Source organism: Delphinapterus leucas, chromosome 1, assembly GCF_059928025.1.
Source record: "Delphinapterus leucas isolate spDelLeu-1000000601 "Yukka" chromosome 1, BTC_Dleu_Yukka2, whole genome shotgun sequence".
Lineage (NCBI taxonomy): Eukaryota > Metazoa > Chordata > Mammalia > Artiodactyla > Monodontidae > Delphinapterus > Delphinapterus leucas.
Window position 1 is genome coordinate 66887391 of NC_143129.1, and position 14302 is coordinate 66901692.

Genomic DNA, 14302 nt, shown 5'->3' on the forward strand with positions numbered 1-14302 from the left:
CACAGAGGTATGTGTTTGCTCCAGATCAAACTTGAATGAAGCCACTTTTTGAGTAGCAAACCCTCAGTATGGGGACCAAATAATTGTTGGATGATTTTCTTGCTTATTCCATGAAAAAAGAACTCCATTATGAACACAGGTTGAAATAGATATTAAATTGTCATTATCACAGGTGTCAACTATGACTCATGTGTAGGTTGAAATAGATATTAAATTGTCATTATCAGAGGTGCCAACTATGACTCATGTGTAGAGAACCATTTCACTCTAGAACCTAAAAATGATGAATATATCTTTCATCGCTGATAAACACTGACCAAAATCTCTCCCATTATGGATACCATCAACGAAGTACAGTTAGGACAGAAACAGAACACAAATGATGTATTATTTTTCCCAATATGTAATGAATAAACTTTGGGACTATTCTTAATAATAAATATTTATTAATTAGAGCATCTAAATGAATATGAAAGACATAAAATATTAAAAAAATAATTTGACTCATGCAGCACTTTTATAAAAGGTGAATATAATGTAATTAGTCCATGAGCTTTAAAGGGAAATGAGCTGCCTGGCTAGTGAGGGGACAAGATACCAGAGGGTCACTACCCACTCAGGGTCACAGCTGTATTGCTGGACTGTTGGGCTCCTGTAGGTTTGGTCTGGCTCACATTTCTCCTGGTGGACTTTATTGTTCGGACTGCTTTTTTCACCCATTCAACTTGTGGATCAGCACAGACTTTAAGGCCACGTCTGGTAATAAATCTGCAATGCAAAGAAAAAATAGACAAAGTTAGTCACATCCTCAAAGCCTTGGGACCAGAAGTTAAGATCAGATCATATATAAGAGATCTTGTGCAGAAATGACTGGACAAAACAGTCTTTCAGATTCAGGAGAATATAAATGAAAATCTTTCCTCTGCAATCTATTTTCCCATAACTGAGAAATAGCTCCAGGTAATACCCAGATCCCTGGTTCAGCATAAATTGCAGGCTCCTTTTCTCATCATTGCTACCAGGTGATGTAATTAAACTGGACATTTGAGGTCATCTAGTCCAATTATTACATATCATCTTCTTTTCCAAATTAAAACACACTCATCTTATTTTCTGGACAAAAGGTCATTTCTTTATCATAGTTTTGGGGGTAAAGTTGCAATTGTGTGTTGGGAAGAGTTACTATTCTGAAGATGAGATCCTGGAAGGAGAACGGTACCATGTAGGCTAGTTGTTGACACTTCCTTGAGATATGGCAACTGATAAAATATGGCACTCTACTCCAGCCCACCATAAGGGCAGAGAAAGGCAGGGAAGGGGAAGGATGGGAAGGGAGGCATCCCACACCAGTGTGTCTCTATGGTCAAATCCTGATCTGAAACAGCCAGCTCTAAACCTAACCCTCGGGACTGAGCATATTATTCATCTGGTTCCCAGTTAGATTCTTCTGCTAAGATAAAGCAGAAAGGAGGGTGATAGTCTTCACTCGGTTGCCAATTTTTTGTCATAAACATTGTTTGGGGCTACGTAAAGGCATGGTTCATATGGAAAAACAGAAAGACTATTGGCTACGTTGAGGTTTTCCTCCTTGTTGACATTTTTCCTGAGGAGGGCAGCATTTCTATATACTGTGTTCCATCAAGCCCAGATTTGGGGGAAAGCAACTCACATCACTGCTTTCATGGGGCCCTCCTTGATGGTGTAGGTCTTGATGTTTTTAATTGGCAGTCGCCGGGTAGTCAGACTCACACAGATGTTCTTGTCTAGGACTTCAGTCCCCACAGCTGGTAAAGAAAACCAAACAAACAAAAATAAAATATAATTGTTAATACTATCAATGTTAGAGTGCTGTAAATAAAATAAAGAGTGATCTGATAAAGAGTAATTTGGGGAAGGCAACACTAAATGTGGGAGAGGTAGTTCATTTTTGACTGAATAAATAAAGGTGTCCTCATTTTAAATGGTAAAATGTGAAATATGTAAGGGAAGTAGTTCATTAAATACTCATCCTCAATAGAAATGGCCCCGGAGGATTAAACCTTCTAAGTTTAGAGAACATCTTACATTGGAGAAGGGAAGATAACTTGGGAGAGTTAATAATAGTAAGGGTTTTCTAAAATCTAAAAAGGGTTTCTAAGTGCTGATTTATTCCTAAGCTGGAGACTGGCATTTGCTACTCAGGGAAGCAAGTATTCTCAGAGAATATTTCTCAGAGAAATATTCAGCAAAAAAGCATCTTAAATAATAGCCAATGTTGATGAAGTTTGAGCTATAGTGTTGCTGGTATCAGAAGGCTTTTTATAAACATGAAACTGACCAGGTGTTCACTACCATTGCTCTTCAGCTCTCCTTCTCTCCATCACACAATATCCAGCCTGCACATTCTTAATCCTCTACATTTGCCAACTTACTTTTAATGCTGAACTGTCGCTGAACGCAGTGAAAGAGGGAAATACCCAAGTGTCTACAGTCTTCCTCAGTCTTATTTCCCCTACCCGTACATGGGTTTCTACCAAATGGCAGCCTGTTTTCTCAGACAAATGCCAGCCAGCCATGGTTAAGACATTTGGCCTAAAGTTTTTGTTTCATCAATATTTTTTTTTAATTTGGGGCACAATTTCAGGGAGTTCCAGACATTGCCATCTCTATTTACGGACACCCTTGGCATCCATGATCAGGTTCAGATATTCTAGTCTAAGTAATAAGTCTACGGATTAGGAGGTTGAAAGGAGAGTTAACTGAAACATTAATTATACCCAAAGGATATTCCCTCTTGTGGCCAGAGCCACAAGGAGAAATATAGTCCAACCAGCTTGGAAAAAATGATCTTTGAAGAAATATGTATAGAATGCTCAGGTAAGTCTCAGTATAACTAAGTCTCATCTGGGTATGTCTTGTAGGTTTATCTGATTGTATATAAGACGTTGATATTTGTTAGCACTTATGGTCTCTTATAAACTCAAGAAATTGATCGTCAGCAGGAACATTCATAGCAGTAATAACAGACTCTCCTACACACTTAATGTAAAATTGATTTCCTGGGTGTAAAGGTGTGAGCTACCAGTCATTTTTGTTTTAATAGAACATTGCTTTGCTTCAGAACATAAACCATCTACTTCATTCCCACTTTGTGAACTCTCAAAATTTTTGAGAATTTATCAAGGTCAATATTAAATAGGCAAAAGCTTCAAAGGTATCTACAATCGTCATCACCATTCCACAACTAACATTAATCAAGAAGTTAGGACTTGTGTGGAAACCTGATAAGTGATCATAAGATTTATCTCATTTTAATCCCAGGTAAGTGTATCGGTTATTACATTCTTCTTATAGATAAGTAAGCACAGGCACAGAGAGGTAAAGAAATTTACCCCAAATCACCCAATTGTGAAAAATAGGAGCCCAGGCTGTAACCAAGTTTTATCTTCGAAATCTACAGTCTCCTAGAGTCAAATTATTCCCATTTTGCACATGGGAAGCCTGAGGCTTAGGTTGGAGAAAGTATACTCCAGTCAAAGCCTGAGTTAAAACCAAAATGTGTGGCCACTGCCTGCATACATAGATGCTCCTTATCTCATAAATAAGCTTTTGACTTACCTTCCACAGTGTCTGCAGCGAGACAGCAGATCCCGAGGAAGGCCAGGATGAGAAGTCTCATGGCTGAGGTCCTGATGAGCTGTGCAGCGAGAGGCTAAGGAACTGATCCTTTCAGTCTCTTTTATTCCTCCAGTGATCAGCGCACTTCCTGTGGTGAGAGGGCGCTTTCGAGGTGGGTGTGGAATCACGGAAAGTCTTTGCAATACTGATGCTTTCTTTGGTTGAAAAAAAAAAGTTCCTTTGTCCTCACACATACTAGCCCAACACCTTGTGGCCTTTTCTCTTCCTCCTGTGGTTAATGTGTCCGCCAAATATGTGCACAGAAGAAACATAGTTGTCTCATCTCCTGCCACCAGTCTAAATTCAAATCTTCCACTGCACACATGCCCCAAGGCCATGCCAGTGTCATGGCCCAGCACAGGGACAGTGTAAAGGAAACAAGGTGGAGTGGTCCCTGTGGTCCATCTCCCCCACCTGCCTCATGTAACATCAACTGTGACATGAGGCTTCCACCACTGTGGATCCTAAGCCCAGTGATACCTTAGGGAGGTGAAGGGATGCTGTTGCTTCCCTGAGTTCCTCACTCCTCTGCCTTAATCTTCTTATTTCTCTCCTCTGCCCTCATTCAAGTGATCGCCTTTCTTTACACCAGCCTCCCCACATACCCAAGAAACATTTCAATAATGATGATTGGAGCCTGTCTATATGCACAGGTTTGCCTTATTTTAACTTAATACATACCTTTTTAAAAGATTTTGAAAAGTTGTCCTGACATAAAATTTTGGAAAAAAGAAAAAGGAAATTATCTATAATCTTACAATTCTGACTGTTTTCGTTTTTAATGTTTTTCAATGAGTCTCTATTGTTATACATGTTTTGCAGAGTTGTCACAATTATAAATACTATTTTTATATCTATGTAAATATGCTGCCATGTTTCTTCATAATCTTCCTGTTTCTACTCTGAATAAACACATACACAGACACATTAAACCATTCCCTTTTAACTTATTTTTATGTAAACCACATCTATAAGGTAAATTTTCATTAAATACACTGAATCTTTTGCTTTTAATCATCAGGAGTAGGATTACTAGGCAAAATCATATGATCATCTTTATAACTCTTGCTACATATTGACATATATACTTTCCAAAATGTAATTTCCATTTGCAATGCTTCCAGCAGGGTTTCACTGTAATTGTTGCAAGACAACCTCTCTGTCGCTCAATTTGCTTTTTTGGGTTTTGTCTTGTTTTGTTTAATATAGGCATGTATAAAATACATTTATTAATTATATGTGTAGCTAAAAGGTTTTTTCATTACTATTCAGGGATATGAAAATAATATTCTGATTAAATATATGTATAGCTAAAAGTTTTTGCCATTGCTATTAAGAATATGAAAACAAATTCCTATATTTCTAAGAAAATTATAGGTTAAGCTCTAAGATAGTTTTCATTAGTGGCATTTAATTTACCACCCAGATTTTACTCAGAAATTCAAATAGCTTTTTAGTTATCTCCACCTAGCTACACCATCAGTTCTTAAACTCTGAACACACCATTCCACTCAAAATGCTTCTCTTCCTATCACTCCTTGACATGGAATAATGTGTTGTCACCTATTCAGTTTCCAAATACAGATTACTTGCATCATCTTAGACATTGCTAGTCACCCATATGTTGTTCTCAACCAAGCTGGACTAAGTATACCTTCAAAGTAGCTCTTCTATATGTCTTCTCCTCTCTCTCCACACTGCTCAAGGCAGGACCTCATCACTCCTTGTTAGGACTACTGCAGTATACCAACTGATTCCCCAGGCCTGGGTCTCCTCTCTTTCCAATGTATGCTACACAGCCTTGCCAGAATAACCTTTCTAAAGCCTTAATCTAATCAACTTGTTTTCCTGCTGAGAACCTCTTTGCTACTTCCCATTGCCTACAGGATTCATTTCAAACCTCACATTGTCATAAATAAAGGTATTCAAGATATAACACGCTTTTCTTTGGCTCATCTTTCACCACTCATCTTTCACCACTCACCACTCATGCACATTCTCCAAAACCTCTAGCCTTAATATCTGTGCGATCATCCAAATGGGCCATTCTCTTTTCTACTCCCAACATAGTGCTTCCTTTATCTGGAATGCCCATCTCAGCTCCCTACATAATTATTTGTAAACTCCTCCTTTTTCTACAAGTTTTTCTGAATTCTCTAGATACAATTAAGTTGTGCCATCTTCAATGACCTCTTGGAACTTTCTAGCCACCACTGTTCTATCACTAATCTCATTTTATTCTCCTACTCAATTACATTTCTGCATCTTCCACTAGATGGCAGGCTCCTTGAGAGTAGGGAATTTGCCTCAGTGTTGTCTGGGTCTCTGGCACTAGCAAAATGTTTGCTATATAGTGGTCACTTGTCAAAGGGTTTTTGAATAAATGAATTCTTTTCAAAAGACCAACATTATAATGATTGTACATTAAGTAAAGGATGAACATCTAAATACATAAAGCCAGAAGATTGTGCCTATGTCTTCCTCTCATGTTTATAGTCAAATCAGCAAATTGACCAATGGCTGAATTTTTACTTAGCATTTTGAAAGAGAATTTCTTAAACTCTGAGAATGAATTATTCATTTCAGTTTTTCCAAGCATGCACTAAAGTCTCTGATGGAGAAGAATTAAGCAACCAACAAAAATATAGAAACTTAGTACAAAATGGGCATAATCTGCTAATGTGTGGACATTGATTGACAACCAACTGAAAGATATTAGAACAAATATTTCTTATCCTTGACCCCTCTCTTTCTCCTACATGGCACACCCAATCTGTCAGAAAATACTGTTGTCTCTCTGTCTTCAAAATAGAATCTAAACAATTCCCACCACCCAAAGAGACCCAACTCCAAGCCACAGTCACTTCTTACCTGGATTTGTCCAACAGCCTCCTAACTGATTTTCCTAATTCCACCCTTACTTTCTTTTGGTCAATTTACCAACCTGACAAAGTTGATCACGTCAAAATGTAAGTAATATGTTACTTCTCTGCTCAAAAATCCTTTGGTGTAGCAAATTTTCATGAGTGAAAACCAGAGACTTTTTTTTCCCCATGTATTGTTTAATATATTTAGATGCTCTGCTGTACATTAACCACTTAACTCTAGTGTAAAGGGTAAAGGGTAAAAGTACTAATAATAAATATAGCGGAGAGACCTCCAAGATAGTGGAGGAGTAAGATGTGGAGATCACCTTCCTCCCCACAAATGCATCAGAAATACATCTACATGTAGAACAACTCCTACTGAACACTGGCAGAAGACCTCAGACTTCCCAAAAGTCAAGAAACTACCCACGTACCTGGGTAGGGCAAAAGAAAAAAGAAAACAACATAGACAAATGAATAGGGATGGGACCTGCACCTCTGGGAGGGAGCTGTGAAGGAGGCAAAGTTTCCACATACTAGGAAGCCCCTTCACTGGTGGACACGGGTGGTGGGGAGAAAGCTTCGGAGCCATGGAGGAGAGCACAGCAATAGGGGTGCAGAGGTCAAAGAGGAGAGATTCCCACACTCAGATGATTGGTGCCGACCAGCACTCACCAGCCTGAGAGGCTTGTCTGCTCACCCGCTGGAGCAGGTGGGGCTGGGAGCTGAGGTTTGGGCTTTGGAGGTGAGATCCCAGGGAGAGGACTGGGGTTGGCTGCATGAACACAGCCTGAAGGGGGCTAGTGCACCACAGCTAACCAGGAGGGAGTCCAGGAAAAGGTCTGGAACTGCCTAAGAGGAAAGAGACCATTGTTTCAGGGTGCACAAGGAGAGGACATTCAGAGTACCGCCTAAACGAGCTCCAGAAATGGGCATGAGCCGCGGCTATCAGCACAGACTGCAGAGACAGGCACGAGATGCTAAGGCTGCTGCTGCAGCCACCAAAAACCCTGTGTGCAAGCACAGGTCATTATCCACACCTCCACTCCTGGGAGCCTGTGCATCCCACCACTGCCAGGGTCCCGTGATCCAGGGACAACTCACCTGGAAGAACACACGGTGCATCTCAGGCTGTTGCAATGTCACACCAGCCTCTGCTGCTGCAGGCTTTCCCTGCATTCCATACCCCACCCTCCCCCCGGCCTGAATGAGAGGGAGCCCCCTAATCAGCTGCTCCTTTAACCCCGTCCTGTCTGAGCCAAGAACAGACGCCCTCAGGTGACCTACACGCAGAGGCGGGGCCAAATCCAAAGCTGAACTCCAGGAGCTGTGCAAACAAAAAAGAGAAAGGGGAATTTCTCCCAGCAGCCTCAGGAGCAGCGGATTAAATCTCTACAATCAACTTGATGTACACAACATCTCTAGAATACCTGAATAGACAACGAATCATCCCAAAATTGAGGTGGCGGATTTTGGGAGCAACTGTAGACTTGGGGTTTTCTTTCTGCATCTAATTTGTTTCCTGTTTTATGTTTATATCAGTTTAGTATTTAGAGTTTATTATCATTGGTAGATTTGTTTATTGATTTGGTTGCTATCTTCCTTTTTTTTAAAATATAGATATATATTTTTTTCTTTTACTCTTTTTGTGAGTGTGTATGTGTATGTATCTTTGTGTGATTTTGTCTCTATACCTTTACTTTTACCATTTGTCCTAGAGTTCTGTGTGTCCGTTTTTTCTTTTCTGCTTTTGGGTCATTTTTTTGTATAGTTTTTAGCTCTTGTTATCATTGGTGGATTTGTTTTTTAGTTTGGTTGCTCTCTTCATTCTTTATTTTTTTAATTACTGTTTATTTTCTTTTATTTTTCATAACTTTTTTACTTTTTACTTTAATAACTTTATTTTATCTTATTTCTTTCTTTCTTTTTTACTCCCTTTTCTTCTGAGCCATGTGACTGACAGGGTCTTGGTGCTCCGGCCAGATGTCAGGCCTGTGCCTCTGAGGTGGGAGAGCTGAGTTCAGGACATTGGTCCACCAGAGACCTCCTGGCTCCACATAATCTCAAATGGCAAAAGCTCTCCCACAGATCTCCATCTCAATGCTAAGACCCAGCTCCACTCAATGACCAGCAAGCTACAGTGCTGGACACCCTATGACAAACAATCAACAAGACAAGAACACAACCACAACCATTAGCAGAGAGGCTGCCTAAAATCATAATAAGGCCACAGACACCCCAGAACACACCACTGGACATGGTCATGCACAGGAGAAAGACAAGATCCAGCCTCATCCACCAGAACACAGGCACCAGTCCTCTTCACCAGGAAGCCTATACAACCCACTGAACCAACCTTGGCCAGTAGGGATAGACACCAAAAACAATGGGAACTACAAAAGTGCAGCCTGAGAAAAGGAGACCCCCAGTAAGTTAAGCAAAATGAGAAGACAGAGAAACACACAGCAGATGAAGGAGCAAGGTAAAAACCCACCAGATCAAACAAATGAAGATGAAATAGGCAGCCCAGCTGAAAAAGAATTCAGAGTAATGATAGTAAAGATGATCAAAAATCTTGGAAATAGAATGGAGAAAATACAAGAAGTGTTAAACAAGGACCTACAAGAACTAAAGAGCAAACAATGAGGAACAACACAATAAATGAAATTAAAAAATCTCTAGAAGGAATCAATAGTAGAATAACTGAGGCAGAAAATGGATAAGTGACCTGGAAGATAAAATATTGGAAATAACTACCACAGAGCAGAATAAAGAAAAAAGAATGAAAAGAATTGAGGACAATCTCAGAGACCTCTGGGACAACATTAAATGCACCAAAGCTCGAATTATATGGGACCAAGAAGAAGAAGAGAAAAAGAGAGACTGAGAAAATATTTGAAGAGATATTAGTTGAAAACTTCCCTAATATGGGAAAGGAAATAGTCAATCAAGTCCAGGAAATGCAGAGAGTCCCATACAGGAGAAATCCAAGGAGAAACACACCAAGACACATATTAATCAAACTATCAAAAATTAAATACAAAGAAAAAATATTAAAAGCAACAAGGGAAAAACAACAAATAACATACAAGGGAATCCCTATATGGTTAACATCTGATCTTTCAGCAGAAACTCTGCAAGCCAGATCTTTCAGGAGTGGCAGGACATATTTAAAATTATGAAGGGAAAAACCTACAACGAAGATTAATCTACCCAGCAAGGATCTCATGCAGATTCGATGGAGAAATTAAAAACGTTACAGACAGGCAAAAGTTAAGAGAATTCAGCACCACCACACCAGCTTTACAACAAATGCTAAAGGATCTTCTCTAGGCAGGAAACACAAGAGAAGGAAAAGACCTACAATAACAAACCAAAACAATTAAGAAAATGGTAATAGGAACATACATATCAAAAACTACATTAAATGTAAATGGATTAAATTCTCCAACCAAAAGAAGTAGACTGACTGAATGGATACAAAAACAAGACCCATGTACATGCTGTCTACAAGAGACCCACTTCAGACCTAGGGACACATACAAACTGAAAGTGAGGGCATGGAAAAAATTCCATGCAAATGGATATCAAAAGAAAGCTGGAGTAGCAATTCTTTTATCAGACAAAATAGAATTTAAAATAAAGACCACTACAAGAGACAAAGAAGGACACTACGTAATGATCCAGGGATCAATCAAAGAAGAAGATACAACAATTGTAAATATTTATGCACCCAACATAGGAGCACCTCAATACATAAGGCAAAGGCTAACAGTCATAAAAGGGGAAATCGACAGTAACACAGTCACAGCAGGGGACTTTAACACCTGACTTTCACCAGTGGATAGATCACTCAAAATGAAAATAAATAAGGAAACACAAGCTTTAAATGATACATTAAATAAGATGGACTTAATTGATATTTATAGGACATTCCATCCAACAACAACAGAATACACATTCTTCTGAAGCACTCATGGAACATTCTCCAGGATAGATTATATCTTGGTTCACACATCAAGCCTTGGTAAATTTAAGAAAATTGAAATTGTATAAAGTATCTTTTCCAACCACAACGCTAGAGACTAGATATCAATTACAGAAAAAAATCTTTAAAAAATACAAAAACATGGTGGTTAAAAAATACGCTACTTAATAACCAAGAGATGACTGAAGAAATCAAAGAGGAAATCAAAAAATACCTAGAAACAAATGACAATGAAAACTCAACAACCCAAAGCCTCTGGGATGCAGCAATAACAGTTCTAAGAGGGAAGTCGATAGCAGTAGAATCCTACATCAAGAAACAAGAAACATCTAAAAAAAACAACCTAAACTTACACCTAAAGCAATTAGAGAAAGAAGAACAAAAAAAAACAAAGTTAGCAGAAGGAAAGAAATCATAAAGGTAAGATCAGAAAAGGAAATGAAGGAATCAATACCAAAGATCAATAAAACTAAAAGCTGGTTCTTTGCGATGATAAACAAAATTCGTAAAACATTAGTCAGGCTCATCAAGAAAAAAGGGAAAAACTCAAATCAATAGAATTAGAAATGAAAAAGGAGAAGTAAAAACTGACACTGAAGAAATACAAAAGTTCATGAGAGATTACTACAAGAAACTATATGCCAGTAAAATGGACAACCTGGAAGAAAAGGACAAATTCTTAGAAAAGCACAACCTTCCAAGACTGAACCAGGAAGAAATAGAAAATATAAACAGATCAATCACAAGCACTGAAATTGAAACTGTGATTAAAAGTCTTCCAACAATCAAAAGCCCAGGACCAGAAGGCTTCACAGGCGAATTCTATCAAACATTTAGAGAAGAGCTAACACCTATCCTTCTCAAACTCTTCAAAAATATAGCAGAAGGAGAAACACTCCCAAACTCATTCTACAAGGCCACCATCACCCTGATACCAAAACCAGACAAAGACGTCACAAAGAAGGAAAACTACAGGCCAATATCACTGATGTACATAAATGCAAAAATCCTCAACAAAATACTAGCAAACAGAATCCAACAGCACATTAAAAGGATCATACACCATGATCAAGTGGGGTTTATCCCAGGAATGCAAGGATTCTTCCATATATGCAAATCAATCAATGTTATACAACATATTAACAAATTGAAGGATAAAAACCATATGATCATCTCAATAGATGCAGAAAAAGCTTTCAACAAAATTCAACACCCATTTATGATAAAAACTCTCCAGAAAGTAGGCATAGAGGGAACTTACCTCAATATAATAAAGGCCATATATGACAAACCCACAACAACATCATTCTCAATGGTGAAAAAATGAAACCATTACCTCTAAGATCAGGATCAAGACAAGGTTGCCCACTCTCACCACGATTATTCAACATAGCTTTGGAACTTCTAGCCACAGCAATCAGAGAAGAAAGAGAAGTAAAAGTAATCCAAATTGAAAAAGAATAAGTAAAACTGTCACTGTTTGCAGATGACTGGATACTATACATAGAGAATCCTAAAGATGCTACCAGAGAACTACTAGAGCTAATCAATGAATTTCGTAAAGTAGCAGGATACAAAAGTAATGCACAAGAATCTCTTGCATTCCTATACATTAATAATGAGAAATCTAAAAGAGGAATTTGGAAACACTCCCATTTATCATTGCAACAAAAAGAATAAAATAATCTAGGAATAAACCTACCTAAGGAGACAAAAGACCTGTATGCAGAAAACTATAAGACACTGATGAAAGAAATTAAAGATGATACAAACAGATGGAGAGATATACCATGTTCTTGGATTGGAAGAACCAACATCGTGAAAATGACTCTACTACCCAAAGCAATCTGCAGATTCAGTGCTATCCCTATCAACCTACCAGCAGCATTTTTCACAGAACTAGAACAAAAATTTCACAATTTGTATGAAAACACAGAAGACCCCGAATAAGCAAAGTAATCTTGAGAAAGAAAAACGGAGCTGGAGGAATCAGGCTCCCTGACTTCACACTATACTACAAAGCTACAGTAATCAAGACAGTATGGTACTGGCACAAAAACAGAAATATAGCTCAATGGAACAGGATAGAAAGCCCAGAGATAAACCCACGCATATATGGTCACCTTATTTTTGATATAGGAGGCAAAATATACAATGGAGAAAAGATAGCCTCTTCAATAAGTGGTACTGGGAAAACTGGACAGCTACATGTAAAAGAATGAAATTAGAACACTCCTGAACATCATACTCAAAAATAATCTCAAAATGGATTAAAGACCTAAATGTAAGGCCAGACACTACAAAACTGTTAGAGGAAAACATAGGCAGAACACTCTATGACATATATCACAGCAAGATCCTTTTTGACCCACCTCCTAGAGAAATGGAAATAAAAACAAAAATAAACAAATGGAACCTAATGAAACTTAAAAGCTTTTGCACAGCAAAGGAAAACATAAACAAGACGAAAAGACAACCCTTAGAATGGGAGAAAATATTTGCAAATGAAGCGACTGACAAAGAATTAATCTCCAAATATACAAGCAGCTCATGTGTCTCAATATAAAAAAAACAAACAACCCAATCCAAAAATGGGCTGAAGAGCTAAATAGACATTTCCAAAGAGCATATACAGATTGCCAACAAACACATAAAAGGATGCTCAACATCACTAATCATTAGAGAAATGCAAATCAAAACTACAATGAGGTATCACCACACACCAGTCAGAATGGCCATCATCAAAACATCAAAGCAATAAATGCTGGAGAGGGTGTGGAGAAAAGGGAACCCTAATGCACTGTTGATGGGAATGTTAGTTGATACAGCCACTATGGAGAAAAGTATGGAGTTTCCTTAAAAACTAAAAATAGAACTACCATATGACCCAGCAATCCCACTACTGGGCATATGCCCTGAGAAAACCATAATTCAAAGAGTCATGTACCACAGTGTTCATTGCAGCCCTATTTACAATAACCCGGATGTGGAAGCAACCTAAGTGTCCATCGACAGAAGAATGGTTAAAGAAGATGTATATATATCCAAAGATATTTCTCAGCACATATATCCAAAGATATTTCTCAGCACATATATCCAAAGATATTTCTCAGCACATATATCCAAAGATATTTCTCAGCAATAAAAAGAAACAAAATTGAGTTATTTGTAGTGAGGTGAATGGACATAGAGACTGTCATACAGAGTGAAGTAAGTCAGTGAAAGAAAAACAAAAACTGTATGCTAACACATATATATGGAATCTAAAAAAAAATGGTTCTGAAGAACCTATGGCAGGATAGGAATAAAGTCACAGGCATAGAGAATGGACTTGAGGACACGGGGAGGGGGAAGGGTAAGTTGGGACAAAGTGAGAGAATAGCATGGACATATATACACTACCAAATGTAAAATATGTAGCTAGTGGGAAGCAGCCACATAGCACAGGGAGATCAGCTCAGTGTTTTGTGACCACCTAGAGGGGTGGGATAGGGAGGATAGGAGGGAGACGCAAGAGGGAAGAGATATGTGGATATATGTATATGTATGACTGATTCACTTTGTTGTTCAGCAGAAGCTAACACACCATCGTAAAGCAATTATACTCTAATAAAGATGTAAAAATAAATATTGTATTTCTTTAATTACTAATAAATTGACTGACTGCAATAAAAATAAATAAATAAGTAAATATAGCTACCACAATTTGTTAATGATACACAATATAAAAAAGAGGAATATTAAGGCATAAAAAACATAAAATGGAGCAGGGATTAAAGGGATAGAGTTT

The 14302-nt window shown here is 38.2% G+C and overlaps 1 protein-coding gene across 1 annotated transcript; it reads right to left on the bottom strand.

Annotated features, from left to right (window-relative positions):
- Positions 1-426: 426 nt before the first annotated feature.
- On the bottom strand, positions 427-11699 carry LOC111167350 (lymphotactin). The gene is made up of 3 exons (XM_022560096.3): positions 3598-11699; positions 1670-1784; positions 427-768 (listed from the first exon to the last, which is right to left on the bottom strand). Exons 1-3 carry the CDS (start codon positions 3656-3658, stop codon positions 609-611), a joined length of 336 nt encoding a protein of 111 aa, XP_022415804.1. The 5' UTR covers positions 3659-11699; the 3' UTR covers positions 427-608.
- Between the last annotated feature and the right edge of the window lie 2603 nt (positions 11700-14302).

Coding starts and splice junctions, on each gene's coding strand:
- LOC111167350 (XM_022560096.3), bottom strand. CDS start 3,658: ATGAGACTTCTCATCCTGGCCTTCCTCGGGATCTGCTGTCTCGCTGCA. Junction 1,785..3,597: donor CGCTGCAGACACTGTGGAAG/GTAAGTCAAAAG, acceptor TTTCTTTACCAG/CTGTGGGGACTGAAGTCCTA. Junction 769..1,669: donor GGCCCCATGAAAGCAGTGAT/GTGAGTTGCTTT, acceptor TTTGCATTGCAG/ATTTATTACCAGACGTGGCC.